Source organism: Eretmochelys imbricata, chromosome 6 (assembly GCF_965152235.1).
Source record: "Eretmochelys imbricata isolate rEreImb1 chromosome 6, rEreImb1.hap1, whole genome shotgun sequence".
Taxonomy (NCBI): domain Eukaryota; kingdom Metazoa; phylum Chordata; order Testudines; family Cheloniidae; genus Eretmochelys; species Eretmochelys imbricata.
Genome location: NC_135577.1, coordinates 47,147,685 through 47,174,410, shown reverse-complemented (window position 1 = coordinate 47,174,410; position 26,726 = coordinate 47,147,685). Strand labels below are relative to the sequence as shown.

At 39.2% G+C, this 26,726-nt stretch overlaps 1 protein-coding gene across 2 annotated transcripts in view; it reads left to right on the top strand.

Annotated features, from left to right (window-relative positions):
- NELL1 (neural EGFL like 1) overlaps positions 1-26,726 on the top strand; it is a 430,252-nt gene that overhangs the window by 385,177 nt on the left and 18,349 nt on the right. Inside the window, exon 16 of one of the 2 annotated variants that reach the window (XM_077820140.1) lies at positions 9,475-9,615. The exons of the other annotated variant lie outside the window; for it this stretch is intronic. Coding sequence (XP_077676266.1) covers positions 9,475-9,615 — 141 coding nt within the window. The remainder of the gene's footprint in view (positions 1-9,474; positions 9,616-26,726) is intronic. 2 annotated transcript variants of the gene reach the window in all.

Below are 26,726 nucleotides of genomic sequence, written 5' to 3'. Positions count from 1 at the left end.
GACTCCTTATTGTTTTTTCCAGTTGATATAGTGTACTTGCACTTTCAGAAAGCCTGTGATAAATTCCCACACCAAAGGCTCTTAAGTAAAGTAATCAGTCATGGAATATGAGGGAAGGTCCTCTCATTGATCAGTAACTGGTTAAAATATAGGAAAGACGGGGTAGGAATAAATGGCCAGTTTTCACAATGGAGAGAGATGAATAGTACGGTCCCCCTAGGTATCTGTGGTGTTCAACTTATTAATAAATGATCTGGACAAGAGGGTAAAGAGTGATTTGGCAAATTTTTCAGACAATACACATTTAGTCAAGATAGTAGGTCCAAAGCAGACTGCAAAGAGTTACAAAGGGATCTCACTAAATGGGGTGCCCTGGGCAACAAAATGACAGATGAAATCCAATGTTGATAAATGCAAAGGAATCCACACTGGAAATCATAATCCCAACTATACATACAAAGAAAGGGATCTTGGAGTCATTGTGAAAAGTTCTCTGAAAATATCTGCTCAATGTGCAGTGGCAGTCAAAACTAACAGAATGTTGGGAATCATTAGGAAAGGGATAGATAAAAAGAAAGAAAATAGAATATTATATAAATCCATGGGACCCACATACCTTGAATGCTTCATGCAGTTCTGGTCACCCCATCTCAAAAAAAGATATAGCAGAATTGGTAAAAATACAGTGAGAGGCCATAAAAATTATTAGGGTTGTGGAACAGCTTCCATATGAGGAGAGATTAAAAAGACCGGGACTGTTCAGTTTAGAAAAGAGATAACCAAGGGGGATATGACAGAGGTCAATAAAATCATGAATGGTGTGGAGAAAGTGACTAAAGAAGTGTTATTTACCCTGTCACATGAAACAAACCAGGGGTCACCTGGTGAAATTAAAAGGCAGCAGGTTAGAAAAAAACATCAGGAAGTATTTCTTCACATAATGCACAGTCAACCTGTGGAACTCACTGCCAGGGGTTCTTCTGAAGACCAAAAGTATAACTGTGTTCAAAAAAAGAATTGTATAAATTTATGGAGAATAAAGAAAAGGAGTACTTGTGGCACTTTAGAGACTAACAAATTTATTTCCACTGAATGCATCCTATGAAGTGAGCTGGAGCTCACGAAAGCTTATGCTCAAATAAATTTGTTAGTCTCTATGGTGCCACAAGTACTCCTTTTCTTTTTGCGGATACAGACTAACATGGCTACTACTCTGAAACCTGTCATGGAAGATAGTCCATCAATGGCTATTAGGTAAGATGGTCAGGGATGCAACCCTATACCCTGGCTTACCCTAAACATGTGACTGCCAGAAGTTGGCAACAGAGGATAGATTACTTGATAATTGCCCTATTCTGTTCATTCCCTCTGAAGCATCTGGACCTGCTGGAAGACCGGATACTGGACTAGATGGACCTTTGGTCTGACCCAATATGGGTACTGTTATGTTCTTATGTTCTCCTCATTCCATATGGTAGATCAATGAAATTTGTAGTCAATGATGATTTTTGCTTCTAGAAGCAAACAAATTGTCTTTTTAGTTTTAGATACAGGTAATATGGCAAGATTGGTGCTAAAAGTGTCTGCTACAGTCATCGGGGGTTAGAATGGATCTCCCCTATTGATCTTGTTCTTTCATTCCCAATCAGATTTTGTCCTAGTGCTCCTATCTAGTATACTGTAGCATTGGGTATTGCACATACAGGTATAACAGTATCATGGCCTAATTGAATTGATTCTCCAGTGCCAAGATTTCCATTATATCTTAAAAAATTGAACCCATTTTTGCTGATGACTCACCAGTACAGGTAACACTGCACATCCTTGGGTCTGTCTGATTGTTTAAGAATCGGCTTTGTAGTAATTATGTGATGGAAGGATGACTTCCCTGTTAAGAGACTGGTCTGTGAATCCAGAGATTGGAGTCTATTTCTGAATCTATCATAAGTTTTCTGTGTAACCTTGGGTGACTCGCTTAACCTCTTTGTATCTCAGTTGTTCCATCTGTAAAACAGGAATAGTACGCTATAGGAAACCCTATAACCTACCACCTTCAAAGCCAATGTTTCTTTGTGGCTTACAGAGGAATGGCTAAAATCTAGTTCATATCAGAAACTCAAATACAAACTTAATTGTGGTCTGGCTACTCTCATTCCCTGATAATGAAAAATGTTAGCAGCCAATTAAATACTATGGCTGTATTCATGTTTCCCAAACAAACCTTTATGCTTGTTATGAAAGAGTCCAAAACTTTGTCTTGGATATATATTATGAATTGACAACCATCTGGCAAGCTCAGCGACTTTTAAATTGCAGCCTTCAAGTGTACTGCAGATTTAGCATACCAATAGACTAATATGAAGAGACAGGCACTAAACTGATAAAGAAATCAGTTTGGAGTGTTTATTAAAAATGGATTTCAGTAAATGAGGTGTGATATTTTAAAAGAATTAATCTTAAAAATTGCTGGCGTCCAATAGTCTGTTATCCTGATAGCTACAGTTAATCCGCTCTTGGGTTAAACTAATACTTTTAAATTTACACACACATTTTCCAGCTGATTAACAATCCTGATAACACTAATCCACAGTTGCACAAGAACTATGTTACAGCTGCTCTTTACCTGTAATAGGTGCCTGGGCACACCATCTCCCTCTGAAGTACCATGTAGCTGCTACATACATTCAGTTTTTATTGGGACATCGTGAACATGAGCTATATTTGTTATATTTACAAATTGCAGGGTTTTTTATTTTACTCTCCTGTCCTCATGCCCTGGGGCCTGATCCTACACTGTTACTTAGGAGAAACTGCTACTGCCAAAGTAAGGACTGTAGGATAAAGCCCAACAAAAAGAGCCACAAGTGTGGAGTACAGGAAAAAGAAAGAGGAACGAATGTTTGCACCATTTTGTGCAGACAGCTTGCTCAATATCTCTTAATGGGATAAAATTAAGAAAGTTAAAAGTAAGGCTCAATGGAGAAGGAAAACTTCCCTTGACTGACTGTTCCAAAGACAACCACAAGCTTCCACCAGAAAGCAGTTGAAGCTCCATCACTTGGAACATTTAAAACTAGATTAGACAAAAATAGACTGTAGGGAACGATGTTGAATGGGAAAGAGGTTGAGATTACCTAGTAGCTCTTTTCTATCTCAAATATCTGTGATTCTGTGATGTACTGACAGATGTGAGCTGATTTCTCAAGGTTGAGAAACACTCATAACACTCCTTATTCAGTTTTTACCATTAGAATGCTGTCCATTGGTTCAGATAACTAAATTAGTTTACCTGAATATGATCACTCTTGTAGGTATTACCCCATAGTAAAAAATATGGACCTGTAGAGAATGCTGCAGTTAATGTGGTGAACTTACATTTTCCTCTAAAGCAAAACTGGCAGGTTTTAAAGGGTGACCACTAATGACAGAATTGCAGTTTTCATCATAAACATTTGAGAATAAGCATAATTTCTTCATGCCAACTGGAAAGGGGCACCAGGGCCAACAGAAAAGGTAGTACTAATAGACCAAATTCAATCCTCAGATAAGCAGATGCAACTATTGAAACTAGTGGAGTGATGGCCACTTACATCAGGACTGAATTTGGCCAAGTAAGATTGGGGGTTGGTTGGTTTGAAGTTTTTTTTTGGTTTGGGGAACGCCTGTTGGTGGTTGTTTTAATTTTTAGTTTATCTGCCATGTGGATGACATTCAGATCACATGCCCCTGCTTCATGCCATTTTTTTCACAGCAGTTGTATTCTGTGGGAGCATGGAGGGCCTCTTGAAGTGGGTGCATGTCTCCTCTGAGGTGTGGGGGGAATGACATTTGCATAAAGCTCTCATCCACATTCACTTTTCCCTCTCGTAATTTTATGAAAATGGAGGGAGATAGGATTCATCCCTCACTTGTCCAGTTGGATGGTCGTTAGGCGATTTTATGATGAAGAGACTCTTTAGAGTGATGTTCCTTTGGAACATACAGCTATGGTACTCTCCTGGAATTAGTATACTTAACAATCAAAGCATGTGATTTCAGTTTAGGATGTCCGAGACCTTTGTGATGATGTATTAATTGGAAAATACCTTAATTTTTTTACCAAGTCTCCTATTCAATAAAGAGCTAAAGAAAAGATTTAGTGTTTTTTTTTTTTACATGAACAGCAATACTCTAGAAATTTGATGAACAAAGGCTTTTATTTTAAAAACTCTTCTGTCTCATTTTGTGGGGAGCCTCTGGTAAAAACAATATAAGAGTATAATCACATAATAACAGAAATATGGTGAAGCATTTTAGAAGATTGACTTATTTTAATTCTCCATTTTTCATCGGATTCTGAAACCATTGTGTTTTATTTTGAGGTAAATTATCCTATTTATCATGTCTGCATAAATATCCCTATGAATAATGCAGGAAGCTGGAATGGTAAAAGTAAAAACTACAGACCTGTCCTCAAAGGACAGGATTAGCAACCTGCAAGAGCTTATTCAAAACCAGCTGGTGTCCCTGTTGTACAATGGAAAAATGCATGACTTCATACCTTCTGCAAAGTCACCATAATGGGGTGTTGTCAGATCCATTAACAATCCTATGCTAATGGTAGTGAAATAACCAAGTGGGATAAAAGCATGCGTTAGAACTTGCTGCACAGTAACTCCGTCCAGATGGGCATTGGGAGCAGGGCTTAAACTGAAAAAAGGTTGGGAGGAGAAGGGCACTGGGGGAGGGGGAAGGGAGGAGAGCTGCCATGCCCCTTGTTAAATTAGAGTTAAACAGAAAATGTAAAAATTACATTAATGCAGACAGAATGTTCCACACAACTGACAGTCCCACATTCATAATATATAGAAGTTGAGATTCCCACAAGAACATTTATTTGGCTGGGTTGCGCTTGCACGCTATTTGTTTTATACTATATATTTAAAAATGTAGTGCTTGATCCAAAGTCCTAAAAGTCAGTGAGTCAGTGGGAGTCTTTCCATTGCTTTCAGTGGGTTTTGGATTAGCCTCATAAAGATGAATATACCGTAAAAGCTGTTTTATCTAGCACTTCACCAACTGGAAAGCTCTGTAAACCGTCATTTCTGATCTCCATTGAAATTCTGGTATATAGTCCGGTTGGTGTGGGACCGGAAGGGGGTTGGGGCGTGGGAAGGGGTGTGGAGTGAAGACTCTGGGAGGGAGTTTGGGTGTTGGAGGAGGAGGTGGCACGGCAGGCAGCTCTGCACACTGCGTCCACCCACAGGCACCGCCTCTGCAGCTTCCATTGGCCGTGGTTCCCAGACAATGGGAGCTGCTTAGCTAGTGCTCTGGGCGAGATGGGGGCAGAGCCACCTGCTATGCCTCCATCTAGAAGCAACCGGGACAGGTCGCCGCTTGTCGGGAGCCACCCAAGGTGAGCATCCCTTGGATCCGGCACCCCACGCCCCAACCTGCTGACCCAAGTGCTGTCCCGCACCCAAACTCCCTCCCAGAGCCCACGCCCCACACCCCCTCCCACATTGCAACCCCCAGCCTCGCACCCACTCCTGCACCCAAACTTCGTCCCTCTTAGTTATCCAGAATTTTTCACTTACCAGCACCCCTATTCCCCCAACATGCTGGATAAAACAGCTTTTACAGTATTAAGCTATACATTTAAGGGGGCATCCTACTATCTCCTTCCCCTCTTCCCACTCCCCGCCCCCATAAACGCTTGCAGAGGGCATTAATGTAGTGGAATTTTTGTGCTTCTCCTGAGCAGGGAGTGGAAGGACCCCAGAGATCCGTGCCCTTAACATACAGAGAATGTGGAATATTGCTTTGGGGTGAGGTAGGAGAGGAGCAGCACACGTGGACCTCCACGTGCACAGATCCAGCATTCATTTCCTGACATCTGCATTAGGGCATAGTCCCAGAACGGTTTTGTAGTACTTGTTTGGGGAATCAATACAATTTTGTTGTACTGTTTTTATTCTTAAATTGCTGCTATATATTTTCCTCCCTTTACTTCCATTTAACACATTTTTTTGTCTGCAAATCTATGTATAATACACACGCTATAGCTTTGTAGGCGATTAAAGCATATACGGTAATGAAAAATCTGGCACTGATATATGTGTACCATATGCATATAAATACTGTATTCTTAAATATGGCATCTTTGATCCAGTGATCTGAGAGGGCTTAATGTAGGGAAGTGAGTGTATAAAGATGGGAAAACAGAAACAGAGAAGGGTGAAGTGGCTTACTTGATGGGGCCAGTGGCAAACGTAGAATATCAATCTTCTTAGCCAGCCATTAGTTACAAAATCTTCTTATATACAAATACTACACATAAAAGTGCTTCCAAGAACCATAGCACGATGAGATGGAAAAGATCCAACTAGGTCATCTAGCCAATGCCTCTGACAGTGTGGGGTTGCTCCCTCCATTATATGATTTACATACTTTAAAACATCCCAATTTACAAATGCCTCTTTGTTCTTCAATCACTCAGTATTTACAGAACAAATATTGTCCATGTATGACTTGCTAAAATAGGGTAAAGGATAATAGAATCAGCTGAAGGGCCTTTTCTTTTTTTCTTTAGCCTTTGTGGACGTTTGTGTAAGTGTGGAGGCTAACCAACTGTAATACATTAGACAAATAGGCAGCTTTTTTCCCCCCTTTGCCTTGCATACAGCACTCCAGATGTTTATCAAAATTTCATAGTCTAACCCTTTTCTCTATTCCTGTAGGAAGCTACAGACAAAGATGATGGTGTTAGGTTAAGGAAGTAATCTAGTCAAGAAATTATCAGTTATATTATTTTACATTCCCAACATAATCTACATAGCCTCACATTCGGACTCTCTTCTCCATTCTTCAGATAGGAGCAAATGCTCAGCTTTGGTCTCTAAGCAGCAGAGCTCTCTAAAAAGTAATCTACTAATTAGCATCCTGTACCATAAACCTAAATCAACATTCTTTCAAAGGGACTCTGCTTTGGAGATAAACTTTAGGAAAACTCTATTGATTTCATAAATTAAAAACAGTAGAATTGAAGGGAGGGAGGTCAAGTAAAGGACTGGCCCAAGGAAACAATTTTTAGATCAGAGCACTTTTGGATTCAATACAAGGGAAGAAAAAGAAGCAAGAAGAAGGATTCATTTGCAAATAACCTGCAGTAGCAAAGTCATGCACTCACCAAATAGGATTAAACTTGTTCCATCAGCCATGACATGTGAAAAGATCATGGTTATAAATTCCATTTGCTATAATGAATTGAAAGTGTCTGAATTTTCAAGCAGCGCTCATCATTGATGGACAGTTAGATTTGTACATTGTTTTTAGGCTACAATTAGCTTCCACAAAATATAAAGTACAGAGGGGTGGCAGCAGCAACAGAGTTTAAAGAGTAAACAAGCTGACTTTATTATTAGACAGGGGTTGAAGAACGCTAGAAATAAATGGTAGTTGTATGCCAGAGCTGTAGAAAATTACATTGCTTCACTTTTAAGCAGAGTATGAACACAAAAGTGAACAGGGGGCTTTGTTTAGATTCCTCAGTTCGATTTAAGAAAGAATAAATACTATTATTAAACAAAAGAAAGATGGGTCTGTCCTTTTGTGGTGCTCTGTTTATACAAAATAATAAATATAGTTGAATTTGGAAAATACTTGATTCTGATCTATACTGGTCTATATCAGAATACATTTCACTGAAGTCAGTGGAGCCACACTGGTGTATAATATTTGTAAATGAAGATAAGAATCAGACTCAGATTGCTCAATAAGATCCCAGTCTTGCATCAAGATCCAGGGGCGAGAGCCCTGCACCCATGCTCAATGCAGAATTGAGGCCAAAGTCTGCAGATTTCCATTGTGTTTGTGATACAAGCTTTTATTCTTGTTTTATATGTTGTTGACTAGCTAGGTATAATTCTCAGTGGATGAAAGCAGCTCATCCTTGTTGAGGAAAAGACATTCATTTATAATTGGTCAGATCCCCTGCAGTGGTGCTGAAAACTGTCCAAGATTTTTTTAAAATGGTTCCGGCTAAACAGAAGAATAAACCATTTTTTAGAACATCATGAAAATATAACAGCTTCTTAATTACTGGAAGGTTAACATAAAATTAATTTGCTAATTTTAATTACAACCCTCCAAAATATACTGCATAAATGCTCAAAGGAGAACAGCCAGGTGCCAGCACTAATCAGCCAAGGTTATTACAGATTATGATGTTAAAGAAGGTTTAGAAAAATCCTTAGTAAAAGCAACACATGTTTACTGGAACTCTACAGGGAATCAAACTTTCTGTATATTTCCACTGCTACAAAATTACAGGTATATGGCCATTTGTTCACTCTTTTCCAGAGGATCTTATAATTGCAGTTGAAATATATGATTGCCTTTTCTTTCTGTCACATTCTATTAAAATGTATTAACTTTCATCACAGAAACGGTGTGAAAATTGTAATTACAGCAAGGTGTTAGTTAATTTTTGTAAAGTATGTTGAACATATAAAGTCCTGTATAGTGGCCAAGTATTAATTCTAGAACAGAAATCCAGTTCCTGAAAATTTGTCGTCTTTTGCAGACTGTACTGGGATTCCCAGTTTGGAGATTAGGCATATTATTATTATTATTATTATTGATTTGGGACCATTTCTATCATCTTTGCTCACACTGCATCAGACTGTCTAGTCCATCCAAACTCTAGGGCCCAGAGAGCCTTCCTCAGTCCTTGGGTGGGCTAGTGGCCCAGTCTGGTTCTCAGGGAAAGTTAAAGTAGTGCCATGGATCAGCCAGTCACAGAGGCTTCCCAGCCATGATTCTTTTTGCCCGTCCATACTGCCTATATTTGGGGTTAGGAGAGGCATCATGGGGGTTGCTACAGCAGCCCTACACCAACAGAGAATTTCCCCTATGCCAAGAGAATCATCAGAGGGATTGATCCAATGATTTTAAGTTTGCACTGCTCTGGAGGTCTAGTGCAAAGCAGACCTAGTGGAATTGAGATCATACCCAGTAGGACTACTTTTGTAGTTAAATAATAATCCATGTAATGGTGGTTGAGTAGGACTCTTAGGATCATAATTGTACACCACTTGTACAGCACTTTAAAACACCACCATCAGCAAGAATGATCTCATATTTTGTTTTAGATAATTAATCTTTCTTTCTACAATGATACTTGGATTCTCAGAAAAAAGATATGGGGCCAAATTCTCAGTTGAGAATCTTTCTCAGAATGTTTTATGTACATGGAAAAAATAGTTCCTTACCTCTGAATAAAAACAGCTATTTACATATTATAGTAAAATTTTACTTTTTATGTGTCAGATGTCCTACTTATTGTTGTTGTTTTTGCTGCTATTGAACCAACTGTGTGTTTGAAACCATAACAAAATACAATCTATATTTTAAAGGAAGACTTAAAAAAAACCTAAAATGTTGGTGTCAAAGGAAATTAATTTCGTGGCTGGCTTGTGTTTTTCTCTGAGGCAGATATTGATGAATGTGCAGAGGGGATCATTGAGTGTCACAACCATTCACGCTGTGTTAACCTCCCAGGGTGGTACCACTGTGAGTGCAGAAGCGGTTTCCATGACAATGGAACCTACTCACTTTCCGGGGAATCCTGTATTGGTAAGCAATGATCAGCATAGAACTTTTTTTCCTTCTGCATGGTGTCGTACACTGACTATTTGAGACAGCATGTCCTGAATGGTTACTCTATTTAAGGCAAAAATTAGGATGTAACTAACCATTTGTTAAGCTCATCAGTGTCCTTAGTAATACAGTGTAGACATTGATAAAAGAGATCTGAACCATCACATTTCTGAATGGTTATATGGAAAATGGACAAACACATGACTTACTTTCCTTAGCCATTTATCACCATAAGTAAAAAAACAAGGCCCCTTGTAGGTTGTTTTGCAAGTGTGACAGGCTACAGAATATGAACCATCACTTTCAGATTTCAGCAGAAAGATTTGGGAACACATTTAATCATAAGTCAGTGTTATTCATTGTGTATTATCATTTGTTTTTATCTTGTTTTCTTTTTAGGGCTATTCAAATAGCCTCAAATCCTTTCTATTCTGTACATACTGTGTTTGGAGGACAAGGTCATAAGGATGGATTGAAGGCATTTTAGAAAGTGTGTAGGAATCCCACTCTATTGTTAGGCTCTGCAATCTAGTCCTGAAAGTGGGGACCAGGAGTAAAGATGCCAGGGATAAAGTCCTGGATCTGCCACTTTTATATGCTATGTGTAACCTTGGTTTGGTCACTTTACTTCTGAGGTACAAGACACTGCATGTAAAGGTGCCAAGCAGTAGGAACACCACAGAGAGGATATTGAGCAGGATATATCTCTTCTGTCACCATGTTACTTCCCTTCCAGAGCCCTAGATATGATTTTTCACTGCCTCCCCATATGAGTGTGTGTTGACGAGACCTTGGCTAAGGTACAGGGAGGCAAGGACAGCAATACATACCCCAGCTGCTATGCTGCATTCTTCTGAATACTGTGTTCTTAGGGAAATCTACAATGTAAGTTTTTATAGTTCCTTGTAGTGATTTCCCCAGAACAAATCTCACACCCAATAAACACCTGAGGCCCTGCTCCCAAGTTCAGCTTCTGTATGCCCAGGTTCCAGATCATCTCCGCTCTGCATACCCCTACAGTGCCTTTCAATCTCTCTCTCATTCTGATTTCTACCCTTGGATCCCATCAGGCTCTTCACCCCCTTGATGTTCAGTTTCAGCACCCACTCACTTTCCTGTGTAGCCGCCCCAAGTTCCCATTTACACTCATTGTCTCTCCCCCAGAGATTTTCTCACATCTTTCATACTGGTGGAAGTTCCCCATAAAGCAATATGCATGATGAGCAAACTCTGCATCTCCTTTCCTCCTGGTAGCCCCAGGACTCTGGCTTGGCTGTATATGTGGACTGTGTTCTTTCAAAATGATGTAGATTCTGTATGTTTCCTCTCTGATTCAATGGAAAAGATGCTAGTTTTTGGTCTGATCTCTGGCCTAATTCAGCACCATTGACATCTGTGGGAGTTTGCCCTTGACTTCCAATGGGAGCAGGTTTAGGCCCTTGTCCTGCACTTTACGCCTGTGGAACATCAGTGATTTCAGTTCAGTTTCTCCTCATTGTGTACATTAAATCAGAATCAATCCAGATTCCACAGATAAATGTTAAATTTGAAGGTGCTAAAGTAATATTAATTTTAAAAGTTCTGCCTTTACGGAAAAGTCTGATAGATTTAATAGAGAATTACAACTTCTTTACAGAATTTTTAAACCTGTCTATATAATTCTATAAGAATGATATAATATCTCTTTTAAATTTTATCGTATGGTTTAAAAATCTTCAGAAGGGATCTTGTTCTCTTTATGGGGAGATTTAGATTAACTTCTTGGAATTCTGTTTGATTTCTTTAGAATTCTGTTGATTTCATCCCTATTCAATTCCATAAAGGTGATATTTCTATGACAATGCTATATATTTACCATGAAAAACTTTATTTTGCTCTGTAAATGATTCTGAAGCTTTGTTGCGTATACACAAGTGAGAAGGTTCTCCTTACTAATAAAAGATGAAAAATTGTAAATTTCAGTTGTCCACTGAGAAAAAGTTAGCCAATTAGGGCCTGATTTTGTGCTAAGTAAAGTTAGTGGAAGTTTGGTGGAAGACTGGGTGTATAATTTAAGAAATACAAAGAAAAATCTACAATTAACTTTCAAAAGCAATATTTTATAGACTGTCCAACAAAATTGTATTAGCTTTTTATGCTTTGTCCTAAACAGACTCTTGCTACCAGGCAATGTATGTACATTAAATTCCCAGTGGTGGATTTCATGAGGGTGGTTGTGTCAAAAATAATGAATTACACAGCATTTCATGGTTTAATAGATAAAATTCCACATGAAAGTCATTTATACTCAGACATATTCTTAGATATTGTAACGAAGTTCCTCCTCTGCCTTGGTGGGTCCTGCGCTTATTGGCGGATTTCCTCACCTCAGAGGTTCACGGCAACCCTCAGTTTGGCCACTTTCATGGCTCAAATCTGCCGTTCACTTAGTTAGTCTCGTTGCTGGCCAGCATGGGGAAAAGCAAGAACAACAATACCCACAGTCTCTGCTGCTCTACCTAGTGGATTGGGGAACAGGCCAGAGACTTTCCCCTCTGGTGGATCCCACAGTCCAGGTCAACTCCTCTGGTGTCAAGTAGGGGTTGGAGGAATGGAGGGATGTGGGGAACCTGGGCCCACCCTCTACTCCGGGTTCCAGCGCAGGGCCCTGTGGAATGTAGCTGTCTACAGTGGCTCCTGTAACAGCTGCGTGACAGCTACAACTCCCTGGGCTACTTCCCCATGGCCTCCTCCCAACACCTTCTTTATTCTCACCACAGGACCTTCCTCCTGATGTCTTATAATGCTTGTACTTCTCAGTCTTCCAGTAGTATGCCTTCTCACTCTCAGCTTCTTGCACCTCTTGCTCCCAGCTTCTCACACGTGCATCACAAACTGAAATGAGCTCCTTTTTAAACCCAGGTGCCCTGATTGGCCTGCCTTAATTGATTCTAGCAGCTTCTTGATTGGCTGCAGGTGTTCTAATCAGCCTGTCTGCCTTAATTGTTTCCAGAAAGTTCCTGATTGTTCTGGAACCTTCCCTGTTACCTTGCCCAGGGAAAAGGGACCTATTTAACCTGGGGCTAATATATCTGCCTTCTATCACTCTCCTGTAGCCATCTGGCCCGACCCTTCACAATATTGAAAGTTCTGCTCTATTTATTTAAGTATTGTAAAAAAAGTGTCAGAGAAAGAGTCTAATTTTATCACAAAGTAAAGAAACATGAAATAACCCCAAAAGGTCCCAAAGAGTACTAAGCATAAAGGACATCTATAGAGTTCCTTCATGCCTCTCTGTCTCAGATATTTCAGAGGTGCCTACCATCCTGCTGTGTAAGCACTGCTAACAAATGTAATAAAGGCCTTGGATCAAACCATGATGTAATTCCACTGTCTACACCAAGAATGTATTTAGCCCAGTGTTGTCACAATTTTGAATTGCCCAATTTTCCTCTTTTATAGATGGGTGCATCACCTGCTAAAGTCAGTAGTCCAAGTTGTAGTTGATGGGAGTTGTGCTCATGTAGTAAGGGCAGAACTGAGCCCAAAATGTTACATTCCATGATATACTTTGAAGATTGAAGAGCATTGTGCTTTCTTCAAAGCAAACTGCCCGCGTTTTGACCTGCACAGTGTGTTGGAAGTTCACGAGGTGAGACATTTTTCTCGCTGTGTGTAAGCAGTAAATGGAATGTGAAATTGATGGGATTTTTTTAATTAAATAGTTTTTCTGAGCCATCTGCTGCTGAGCACCAGTGCCAAAGAGAGCAAACCAGTATCTGATAATCTTTTATACTGGTTTAACAGTTAGAAATTAAACAGAGAATTCTGCTATTCCATAGGTCATTTAAAGATTAAACTGTTAAGTTCTTTTTAAAAATATGATTATACTGTGAATGAAACATGGATGTTACAAGCACATTCCAGATGAAGAATAAACTAAAGCCATGTTACCTGAACACTGATCTGAACCACTTTATAAAGATTATTTCCATGATAAATTATGTAGAGTCAAGGCCAGAGTCATTGAGCTTTTTATTCTAGGTGAGAGAGGTTTCATCTGCCTAGCAACTGTCTTTGTTTTACAGTCCCATGTGCATGAGAAATTGTGGGCCAAAATCATAATGGAGTTACTCCAGGGATGAATTTGGCCCAATGTCTCTATATTTTGTGATTAGTCTAAGAATCTAAGAATGGCCATACTGGGCCAGATTCAAGATCTGTCTAGCTCAGTATCCTGTCTTCCAACAGTGGCAAGTATCAGATCATTGGGAATGAACAGAATGAGGAAATTATTGAGTAATCCATCCCCTAATGTCAAGTCCCAGCTTCTGGCAGTCAGAGATTGAGGGACAACCATTGCATGAGATTGCGTCCCTGATCATCTTAACTAATAGTCATTGATGAGCCTATCCTTCATGAATTTATCTCATTCTTTTTTGAACCCAGGTATATTTTTGGCTTCCGCAACATCCGTTGGCAACAAGTTCCACAGGTTGATTGTGCATTGTGTGAAGAAGTACTTCCTTATGTTTGTTTTAAACCTGCTGCCTGTTAATGTCATCAGATGACTCCTAGTTCTTGTGTTATGTGAAGGGGTAAATAAAAACTCCCTATTCACTTTTTCCCCACCATTCATGATTTTATAGACTTCTATCATAATCCCCCTTTAGTCATCTCTTTTCTAAATTGAGCAGTCCCAATCTTTTTAATCTCTCCACATATGGAAGCTGTTCCATACCCATAATCATTCTTTTTTTTTTGCCCTTCTCTGTACTTTTTCCAATTCTAATCTTTTTTGAGATGGGGCAACCAAAACTGAATGAAGTATTGAAGAAGTGAGCATTACATGGATTTATATAGTGGCATTATGATATTTTGTATCTTATTATCTATCCTTTTTCTAATGGTTTCTAACATTGTTAGCTTTTTTGATTGCAACTGCACACTGAGCAGATGTTTTCAGAAAACTATCCACGATGGCTCCAAGATCTTTCTTGAGTGGTAACAGCTAATTTAGACCCCACCATTTTATATGTATAGTCGGGATTATGTTTTCCAATGTGCATTACTTTGCATTTATGAGAATTGAATTTCATCTGTCATTTTCTTTTCCAGTCAACAAGATTTGTGAGATTCCTCTTTGGTTCTTCACAGTCAGCTTTGGACTTAACTACCTTGAGTAACGTATCATCTGCAAAGTTTGCCACCTCATTGTTCACCCCCTTTTTCAGATAATTTATGCATATATTGAGCATCACAGGTCCCCATGCAGATCTTTGGGGACCCCGCTATTTACCGCTCTGTAGTTTAAAAACTGGCCATTTATTCCTACCCTTTGTTTCCTGAGTTTTAACTAATTACTGATCCATGAGAGAACCTTCCCTCTTATCCCATATCTGATTATTTCACTTAAGAGCCTTTGATGTGGGACATTGTCAAAAGCTTTCTGAAAGTCCAAGCATGCTATATCCATGGTATCACCCCTGTCCACGTGTTTGTTGACCCCTTCAAAGAATTCTAATAGATTGGTGAGGCATAGTTTCCCATTACAAAAGCTACATTTACTCTTTCCCAGAATATCTTGTTCATCTCTGTGTGTGATGACTCTGTTCTTGAAACTATAGTTTCAACCAATTTGTCTGGTACTGAAGTTAGGCTTACCTGCCTGTAATTACCAGGAACACCTTTGAAATCTTTTTTAAAAAAATCTGCATTACATTAGCTATCCTTTAGTCATCTGATACAGGGGCTGATTTAAGCAATAAGTTACATACCACAGTTAGTAGTGCTACAATTTCATATCCGAGTTCCTCCAGAATTCTTGTGTTGGTATCGTCTGGTACTACTATCTTATTACTGTTTAATTTATCAGTATGTTCCAAACTCACCTCTATCAACATGTCAGTCTGGGACAGTTCCTCAGATTTGCCACCTAAAAATAATTGTATGAGGTGTGGGAACCTCCCTTACAGTCCCTGCAGTGAAGACTGATGCAAAGAATTGATTTAGCTTCTCCCCAGTGGCCTTGTCTTCCTTGAGTGCTCCTATAGCGCTTTTATCATCTAATGGCCCCACTGATTGATTTGCAGACTTCCTGCTTCTCATGTACTTAACTATTTCCTGCTGTTAGTTTTTGTGTCTTTTGCTAGTTGCTGTTCAAATTCTTTTTTGGCCTAATTATACTTTTCTTGACAGTTTATGCTCCTTTCTATTTTCCTCACTAGGATTTGACTTCAAATTTTTAAAGGATGCCTTTTGCCACTAACGACCTCTTTTATGTGGTGGTTTAGCCATCTTGGCATTTTTTTGCTCTTCTTATTGTTTTGTTTTTATTTGGGGAATACAGTTAGTTTGAGCCTCTATTATGGTGTTTTAAAATCATTCTGATGCAGCATGCAGGCACTTCTCATGACTGTTCCTTTTAACTAGCTTCCACATTTATTGTGTAGTTTCCCTTTTTGAAATTAACTACTACTCTGGTGACTTTCTTTTGTATTTTCCACCCTACAAGGATGTTAAATTTAATTACGGTCACTATTCCCAACCAGTTCAGCTTTATTAATCTCTTGGTGAATATTGGAGCAGATCCTTGCTCCATTTAGGACTAAATCAATATTGCGTCTCCTATTGTGAGTTCCAGGACTAGCTGTTCCATGAAGCAGTCATTACTGATGTCTAGAAATTTTATATCTGCATCCCATCCTGATGTGACATGTACCCATTAAACATGGGCATAGTTGTAAATCCCCCATTATTATTGGGTTTTCTGGGTTTTTTAAGTATCTCTAATCTCCCTGAGTATTTCACAGTCACCATCACGGTCAGGTGATCGGTTGTATATTCCTATTGCTATACTCTTATTATTCAAGCATGGAATTTCTATCCATAAAGATCTCATAGTACTGTTTGATTCATTTAAGATTTTTACTATATTTGACACTATACTTTCTTTCACCTATAGTGCCACTTCTTCATCAGTGTGACCTACTCTATCAGTCCTATATATTTTTTACCCCAGTATTTCTGTGTCCCATTGATTATCATCATTCCAACAAGTTTCTGTGATGCCTGTTACATCAATAGTAATAATAGTCTGTTGCATAAACAGTGTTGCATCACAGAGGGCCAAATCCTGGAGAACCGTGCGTAGCCCAAGAATTTTTCTTTAGTAAAGTTCACTCAAAATTCACAGTGCAGAATGAAGGATTCCTCAGCCCCAGCAGACACTAGCTGGTGCACAGTCACACATTGGGAGGTAGTGGAGATTGCTTGTTGCAACCTAAACCTCCTTTTGGGGATTTGCAGTTATGGATCTGCTCTGTGTGGGCTCTCTGTTCTGCTCTCCTCTCCTTCATGGTAGTAGACAGATGGCCATGGAGCTGAGCCATCTCTTGAATGGGTTATCTGTCTTCGGATCCACAAACACAGAAGAAATACATAATTTCTGCTACGTTTGGATTTTACAGGGTAGCTTAAGAGTTCAACCCAAGCCAGTATTAAAATGGAATATGTTTCCATCCTGATATTCTCACAAACGATGTCACTTTAACAAAATGGTTAAAATGACAAGGAGCTCAGAATTACAGAGTTTATTTTAATTCCAATTCCAGCCTGTGCATGATATTATATGCCTTTTACAATGCCATGTTCAGGGCAAATGATGACTGCTTTTGTGTGTTGTTTTCAGAGTTCATTGTTGAAATCAAAGCAGATGGGCTGTTTTTTTTCCCCAATCAAAAATCCAGCAGTTATACAAGTAGGAAACCTTCTACTTTCTGTTATTTACTAATGGAAAGGCCATTCAGAGAGTTAAGAATGTTCCTGTGATATATTGTGTGTGTTTTGCCATTTAGTGGTTACCACACAAAAGTATTTGAGATCTTTCACTATTTCCCTATTCTAAGTACCTATCAGATGCTGCTGTCTGACAAGTGTATGTAAATGTTGACTTCTTAATGGCAACCTCTGTTGTTACCACCACCAAAACAAGGAAACGTGAAGCAAGGTCAACACTGTGTCCTGGTGATTTTATACTAAATGAAACATATGCCTGTCAGGTCACACACACCTATCTGGTGGAGACAGATAAAAAGATATTCGTCCGGTCCATACAGATTAGTCTTTACCCAATTCTCTGTACGTAAAATGCTGCTCACCCATGCAAGGCTGCTCAAAGCCTGAAACACACTTTCTGAAGTGGTTCAGAGCCTCACTCTTCAATTAGTTTTGCAAGCATTGGAAGCAACGCAATCCCTGTAGCATGTTTGAGCAGAATAAATTGCAACCTCCTAGGAAAGCCCAATGTACCAACTCACCACACCAGAACATGGCAGGATTCCGTCATTTTAATCTTAAAGGAGTGTGTGACCCAGGTCTTGTTGTAGCGATAGGCTGGTTTGTGTTAAAATGAGGGAGACCATCTAGGGAACAGGAAGAATCACCAGCTTTCCAACTCTGAGAGAAATCTCAACTCATGTTTGTCAGAACTTCACATATTCTGGGTGCAAGAATGCTTCAAATCCAGAGTTTTTGAAATTTGATTAATGTAGCTCTAATGTATAGCATGCTGCAGCATTGTCTCTTAGCCAGTGTGTAGATTTGAAAACAAAAGAAGAAAAAAAGCTTTCTCTGCAAAAGAGATTTCTTTTGAAAATCCTCCCACGTACTGTTACTTCTGTACTGTTAGATGGGTGGGTTTGAACCAGATACAAAAACAATAAGCCAAAGAGATATCCAAGAAAAACCTTTAGAACTTATTGTATTGTCATTGCTCTCATCTGTTGTACCCACTTAATTTATTCATGCTTGTAATATTGGAGTCCATATCTGCTGCAGGTAAACTATGAATAACTACAGCTCACTTCATAAACATCAAGAGACAACCTCTCACTCATTCACTGGGGCTAACTTATGCCCCAGTACTCCTGATGCTATCACAAGATTGTCACTTAACCTCCATAAAATCTCAGAAGCAAGCTTCATTTGTCTACTTTCTTTTTCAGTAATTGAAGTGCCTTGGCATTACAGTACATTTAGCACCAGCTACCTGACTCTTGAATAATCAATCACCTTACTATAGGAATTTCTTAGTAGAATATAGAATAGCTAAGGAAAACCTGCTTGAGGGTTGGGTGGAACTCATGATTTAAATCCCATTTGAACTGATGGCACTTTTCACAACAAGAACTGAAACAGAAATGTTTTGTTAGGCAAGTTTTGTATCTTATATGTATCTATTTCAAAAATCCTTAAAGGGACACTGCCACGACAAAATTCACAGAGTAGATTCTGTACTCTGGCCAAGTTTTGCGAAGCAAACATGGCTATAAGCCAGCATGACATCATCATGCTAGCTAGTTGAGCAAGTCCCCCAGGGTAAAGTAGAGCAACCTCAAGCTATTGTATTTTGCACTGACTGCCAATGGCCAGGGTTTGTTCCAGCAACTGGAGATTGCCAGGACTTAGGGTTGCCCCATCCACATCCCTTTTCCTTGGGATTGCCCATATATAGTGGCTTGAGAAACTGGAGAATTCCCCTATGTGGGAGGACTTGATGGAGGGAGGGGCAGTCAACCTGGGTTTATAGCTGTACCACCAGACTGATGATAAGGAGCCACGGCTCACCCGTGAATAAGACCCCATACATTTTTAAAATGTTTTTACTTCTGGTGCAGTAAGACCTTTGATTGAAAGACTGAAAGAATTTTAAAAATCTGCCGTACTTTTCAAACAGTTATTCTGTTTATTTCCTTTATGGATGTCATGCATACTTTCTGTTCACCATTACTTTTTCTGGTTCGTTCTCATGCACTAAAAAAATCCCTGCCCTTAGATTGATTTTTAAGTCAGCACTTTTAGTCATATCTGGATTTGTATAAGGATTTTTTAAAGCAAAACCTACATTTTGAACCTAACATACTTGACACTGTTCTTTTAATAGGCTGTTAGGCCTTTTTGGATAAAAGTGATAAAAGTTTTTCTGAGTAAAAATGGATCTGTTGTATGATTCCCTTTTAAACCACAAGCACCTACCATTAGTTTTGATTTAAAAGAATAGCAAATAAATTGCTAAAGTAACAAATTGCTTGTGAAAAATAATTTTGTCAAAACAGTGATCACCTTTAACTTGTACATGCATTTGTTGGAAGCCCAGCATACATTTGGCACATCAGATTATATTTTAATGGCTTAATGGACTATAGAATTTGAAATTAGCACTCTAGCAGGGTTTTTTTTTTTCTGCGACAGTTTATCATGATATCAGAGTACCGTATTGCGCTACTCATATGCACACATTGCAAGATGCTATACAAAAACTGAAAATTGAAGTTTGGTGGCAAGGGATCAGTTTAGTATTTCAATGAAAACAAGCTAATGAACTTGTGTTGGTGTGTATATTCATAGAATCGTAGGACTGGAAGGGACCTTGAGAGGTCATCTAGTCCAGTCCCCTGCACTAATGGCTGGACTAAGTATTATCTAGACCAGTGCTACTCAAAGTGATGGTCCGCGGACCAGTGCCAGTCATCAGCTGCCAGTCTGCACACACATTGGGAAAAAAAATTGCTGGTTCCTCACATCAGATAGCTTGAGAAGCACTGATCTAGAGCATCCCTGACAAGTGTTTGTCTAATGTGCTCTTAAAAATATCCAATGATGGAGATTCTACAACCGCCCAAGGCGATTTATTCCCGTGCTTAACTACCCTGACAGGAAGATTTTCCGAATGTCCAACCTAAACCGCCCTTGCTGCAGTTTAATCCCAATGCTTCTTGTCCTATCCTCGGAGGTTAAGGAGAATCATTTTTCTCCCTCCTCCTTGTAACAACCTTTTATGTACTTGAAAACTGTTATCATGTCCCTCTCGGTCTTCTCTTTTCCAGACTCAACAAACCCAATTTTTTCAGTCTTCCCTCATAGATACATGTTTTCTAGACCTTTAATCATTTTTGTTGCTCTTCCCTGGATTTTCTCCAATTTGTCCACATCTTTCCTCAAATGCGGCGTCCAGAACTGAAAATAACACTCCAGCTGAGGCCCAATCAGCATGGATTAGAGCAGAAGAATTACTTCTTGTGTCTTGCTTACAACACTCCTGCTAATACAGCCCAGAATGATGTTTGCTTTTTTTTGCAACAGTGTTACACTGTTGACTCTCATTTAGCTTGTGATTTACTATGACCCCCAAATCCCTTTCTGTAGTACTCCTTCGTAGGCAGTCATTTCCTATTTTGTAGGAGTGCAGCTGATTGTTCCTTCCTAAGTAGAGTACTTTGCATTTGTCCTTGTTGAATTTCATCCTGTTTACTTCAGATCATTTCTCTAGTTTGTCCAGATCTTTTTGAATTTTAATTCTATCCTCTAAAGCACTTGAAACCTCTCCCAGCTTGGTAACATCCACAAACTTTATAACTGTATTCTCTATACCATTATCTAAATGATGAGGATATTGAACAGAACCAGACCCAGAACTGATCCCTGTGGGACCTCACTTCATACACCCTTCCATCTTGACTGTGAGCCACTGAAAACTACTCTATGGGAATGCTTTTCCAACCAGTTATGCACCCATCTTTTGTAACTTCATCTAGGTTGTATTTCCCTAGTTTGTTTATGAGAAGGTCATAGGAGACAGTATCGAAAGCTATCTTAAAGTGGAAGATATACCACTGCTTCCCTCAATCCACAAGGCTTGTTATCTTATCAAAGAAAGCTATTAGGTTGATTTGACATGATTTGTTCTTGACAAATCCATGCTGACTGTTACTTATCACCTTATTATCTTCTAGGTGTTCACATCCTTCCACAATACAATGGCCATGGGAACTTTTGTAATACCTGAGGCAAATTACATCTGCATTAAAGGAAGAGGGAAGCTGGCAGAAATTGCATTTTTTGAGGAATGAATCCTTCCCTAATCTATTATATATATGTTCTTAATATGCCCTCCTCACTATAGTATCCTCAGAAACATTCATGAAACCCTGTGACTAACATCTGTCACACGTGGTTCATTCTCTCTCTCGTCCTTTCCCCATAGGGAGAATTATGTGTACAGTGGACTGTTTTGTTTTGGTTGGAGTTTATTTATTTTAAAAGTAATGCTCCTATGTGTTTAAGTTAGAAAAGGCAAGGTCAAAGAGGCTTGCACTTGGAGTAGAAGGTGGTGACATTTCTGACGGTCATTAGTTCTCTGCAGTACTCTTGCCACCTCTTAACATAGGCTGTGTCCTTGTGGTACCATCTCAAACAAAAATTGCAAGCAAGCAAGCCACTGAAGAATCTATTCCCTTGCTACCCCAAATGGCATTCAATGAAGTTATGTGCATTTGTTGAGGGGAGCAGTGATTGTGCCACCCTCACTCATATTGAGTAGTAACTTACTCCACACATTCTCCCTTTGAAATTTGTGTGAGATACTGCTTAATCATGTCAAATTGGGCCTCATGTGTTTTCTATAAATGAATTAGACACATCCAGAGGAGAAAGATGGGAGTTAAATTAATCTCACTTCCTTTAGGGACCCTCAATGACTTTGTCCCAAGAAGTGAAGGTAACTGCTAGTGTTGTTCTAATCAGAAAGGGCCTAAGCAGGCTTGCTGCTTTGTATATAGTACCTGCCTCTTCAGTCATCGCTGTCTATTGTTATTAACAAACAAGTTTTTACTTTGGTACCACCACATAGAGCTGCTACGGCTGGGAAAGAGCAGCTTCTGCACGGCGATGCCTCATGCGTAATTAACAGAGTTCTCAGCTCTAACTGATCCCCTTCCCAGAACCTTTATGGCTGAAAACAGAAAAAATAGCAGTTGGTTTCACCAAGTGGGTGGTGATATCTTGGCATTTATCAGATATTCTCAGTTTGAGTCAATCCAGGATTTTTGTGATAATGATGGAGATGGTGTATGAGACTTGTGATACCATTTTTTATCACTTAATTTCAAATTCACATACTTGAAGTTGTATATTGTAATCTTTAGGTCTGTAAATTGGGCTAACTTTTCTACAGCATTATCACTCAACAAATTATTTGACCAAAATATCACTTGGACATCATAAAATGATTTTAACTTGCTGCAATATCCAAGGCAGAGCCAATTCATTAGAATGGAGAATTCAGTCCACTTTCCTGTGGCTATCCCAGAAAAGCCACTCTTGAAAGATCATTTAGTGGAAAATATAGATTATTTTCTTCCATATTTTAAAATTGATTCTCTATATTCTTTTACTTTGTATTCAATTACTCATTTATAGCTGCATAATTCCATTTGCTCTCATTTATAATGGGATAGCTATATTGAGATAACTGAGATTGGAATCAGGCCCTTAATCTGTTTACAAAACCCCCACAATTAATGTCCAGTGGTGCAAAAAGGAGAATATCAAATTAAGCTTAAAATTTTTTTCTGAAGTTATTGGCAATGTGGATGGTTTATTCAGATGCTCAGAAACACAGTCAGCAACAAGAGAAAACTGCCACAGGGATGTTCTGAGAAAATTAGTTCTATTGAAAGTTCAGCTATCAAATGGATGCAACTTATAAGCCTTTTATATGTGATTAATGACTAAAACATTTAAATAATAAATGCAATAAAATAATAGGGAACCATCATTTGCATTAAGAAAGAAAAATGGACTGAGTAGTGATCAGAGATTTCCGCAGAAAATATGTTGCTTGATTGGTTCTTTTATCATGAATGGCCTGCTTGCTAGTCTGGGCATCTCTCAGTAGGGCATCCTCTTTATGTGCACTCAGCAGAGAACAACAGTTGCAATATGTAAACAGGGTACTGCTTCCCTTTTGGATATATATAATAGATTAAGTTGGCTTTGTTCAGTGCAAACAGGTCTGTAGTACTGAGAATATGAATAATGTCAGTTTCCATAATTGCTAACATCTGGCTTTCCATAAATCTGTTAAATTGCACGGAAGCAGAATTAGATTTCTGTGTCATAAGTAAAGCAATTACATGGAACTCTGTAGGCAATATGGCTCTATATTCATCTGTGAAATCCTTTTAGTTTTGAACAGTAAAAGCTACTCTTCTAATCTGCACTCTAATCCTGCTGCATACTATATATATGCTATTCAGAGAGGTTTTAACATTGTGGGGAAGAAAACATTGACAATGCTTGCATCTATTAAATGTGACATCACCAAAGGCAAAGAGTATGTTACATTTGTTTTCAAGACAAAATACAAGGTCAAGCACTGACGAGACAAGTAGAAGAGAGGTTTTTTCAAGAATGCTCTTAGACCCATTGTAGCTAATTGGTTATTGTCTTCAGTTGAAATCACTGATTCAGTATCAGCTTATTCATGGCCCAATTTATGTCACTATTGTTTTTTTTTCTCTTTTTCTTGTCCTTTTGTCTTTTTTGTTTCCTGGTACTCTGTCACCTGAGACGTAATGGGACACAAGATTTGTTTTTCATTCACAAAGCCCCTTTTCTATCATCTGTAGTAGCCCTTCCAGGTGGTGTCCTTTATTATAAGAAGGATGGGGAGAACACTCAGAGGGGTAAGGCTGGGTACATAGAGATACTCCAAAAATAACCTCAAATTATAACTAGTTGCTTTGTCAGAGATGAGGCAGCAAAATACATCCGTGGCAGGGAAGTCTAAAGGCTGAATTGTGCCATTCGGAATACTGCTAAGCAAGGGTTGGCGTGTAAGTTGCATCACCCCGGGAGACATTGTGCCTCAGGCTATGTCTACACTACACTGCTTTTAGCAACATGGCTGTGTCACTACAGCCGTGCTGCTGAAAATCATGCTGTGTCGCTGCTGTTTGTCAGCTCTCCTGCCGACAAAAAACTTCCTCCCACAACGAGCAGGGTGAGCAGGAGAGCGCTCCAGCTGACAGAGCACTGTTCAATTGCCAGGGTAGACATAGCCTTAGAGACACCCCTCTGAGGCATGATTCTCTCTCTGTTTCACCTTTGCTCTGGGGGTAGGAGGTGGTGGGGATGGAGGCGTAGCAATTTGCTGCTGGCCTATACCACTGGTTAGCATGTTGTTGGGATCAGAGCCAAGGTTCTGCCCACTTGTAAATTGAAAAGCACAAGTATAATAGCCAGGGTGTGAGGGTTTTGTACTGTAGCTGTAACAACAATCTGCCCTGAGGGAAATTTATGTAAGATCTTTTTTATTCTTATTGGTGCAAATCTTAAACGTTTCACCCCGCCCAGTTTTTACTCAGTCCTTATCCTAGCAGAACTCCCATTCGTATCAGTTTGCGTTTTGTCTGGGTAAGGACTGAGTAAAAACTGAGAAAGGGCTTCAGGATTTGGTCCAATGAGATCATATTGCCCTTTGGGATATATTTATGTTTATGCTGTTGAGCAAAGTGCACAGTCCCTGTACTGGCTACATACCCTGCAATTGTACCACCCCAGTGTGGGAGCTGGCCAAATGTCTCAAGATTAGCAATGTTTGGATGGGAGACCTCCTATCTATCTATGGTTCGTATATGGTTACTTTTGTATCTGAGCACCTCATCTTCACAGCACCCCTATGAGGTAGGAAAGTACGACTTAGAGATGGGGACCAGAGGGTCTAACTGACTTGCCCAAGGTCACAAAGGAAGTCTGTGGGAGAGCAGGGAATTGAACCCAGTCTGCCAAATCCTAGGCTAGTTTCCTAACCACTGGATCAGCCTTCCTCTCTAGGAAGGTTTTACTCAGAAGAAAACCCAAGGTGATGTAGGAAGTACTGTTAGCAATTGAGTAGCTAACAGTCTAACTTCTGAGTTAGAACTAGCTCTTTACCCTTTGTGTTTGGATAAAATGTAAACCAAGGTCCTGACTACTTGTGGAGGTCATTAAAGATGCTGTGGTACTTGCCACAGAATTATCGTCATTAGCCCTATTATCCTGGCCAAATTCTAGATTAGGTAAAGTTCCTTATATAAATTCCCTCAGCAGTTTCAAATGCATATTATATCATTCACTTCTTTTCCTAAACTCTTGTATAATGGTGCTGCATGAAATTAAACAGTTGCCATATTTCAGCCCAGAAGTAGCTGCTTCAAATCAAATGGTAAGTGTAGCGATTCTGTGGTGTGGTATGTAAAGTTTTATACAAAAGAGCTTTAGAATTTTTCAGGATAAAAAAAAGCACTGTGTAAGATTTGATCATCTATTCCCATTCATATTTACGTGTGTGTATGTACATACAGACACACAAAATGTATTTAATATGTATATAAAATGCTTCCTCTCATCCAAATCCAAAACTTTGTGCTGCAGTATGGTTTAGGCTTTTGGCAATTATATACAGTATGAAAACAGGGCAAATATATTCAATTGCATTGTAGCTGGAAATTCTGTCCATATCTTCTTAAATACTGCTCAAAAGATCTGCTGGAGAAACCTGCCTATTTTCCAGATTGCACTTAACTCAAAAGATCTCATAGCCTTGTCTCCAAGAGATCTCCTGGGCACATTCCAACCTGGAATAATTATGTTCTGTCTGTCAGTATGTCCCCAGCAATTTCAATTGGATACAATGTTTCACTTTGCCTCCAGCATTAAGTGGGATGGTAGTTTAAAGTCATCTATGAAAAACAGATTTTGTTTATGCTAAATTCCCTGTTGCCTTGCTCAGACATGCTTTTACTGTGTGGCTTTGTATAGCTTGGGAGCTCTAGTATTTCTTTTCTATATAAAGTACCTCCTGATCTCTTTCCCTTTATTCCCTTCCTCCTCCTCTCTGTGGGCAAAGGGTGTGATTGATTGCCTTTAGTAGGGGGAAGCTTAGACCATGCTCGGAGTTTATGAAGAATTGTGTCTTTCTAATTTAGTCTAAAACTCAGAAGAGAATGTGGCCTCATTGCAGAGTCACTCTAATTGTCCAAAAAGAATGAGGAGTACTTGCAGCACCTTAGAGACTAACAAATTTATTAGGGCATAGACTTTCATGGGCTAAAACCCACACCTTTTTTCATGTTCTCTGTGTGTGTATGTATGTATGTATGTATGTATTTTCCTACTGTGTTTTCCACTGCATGCATCTGATAGCCCACGAAAGCTTATGCCCTAATAAATTTGTTAGTCTCTAAGGTGACACAAGTCCTCCTCGTTCTTTTTGCTGATACAGACGA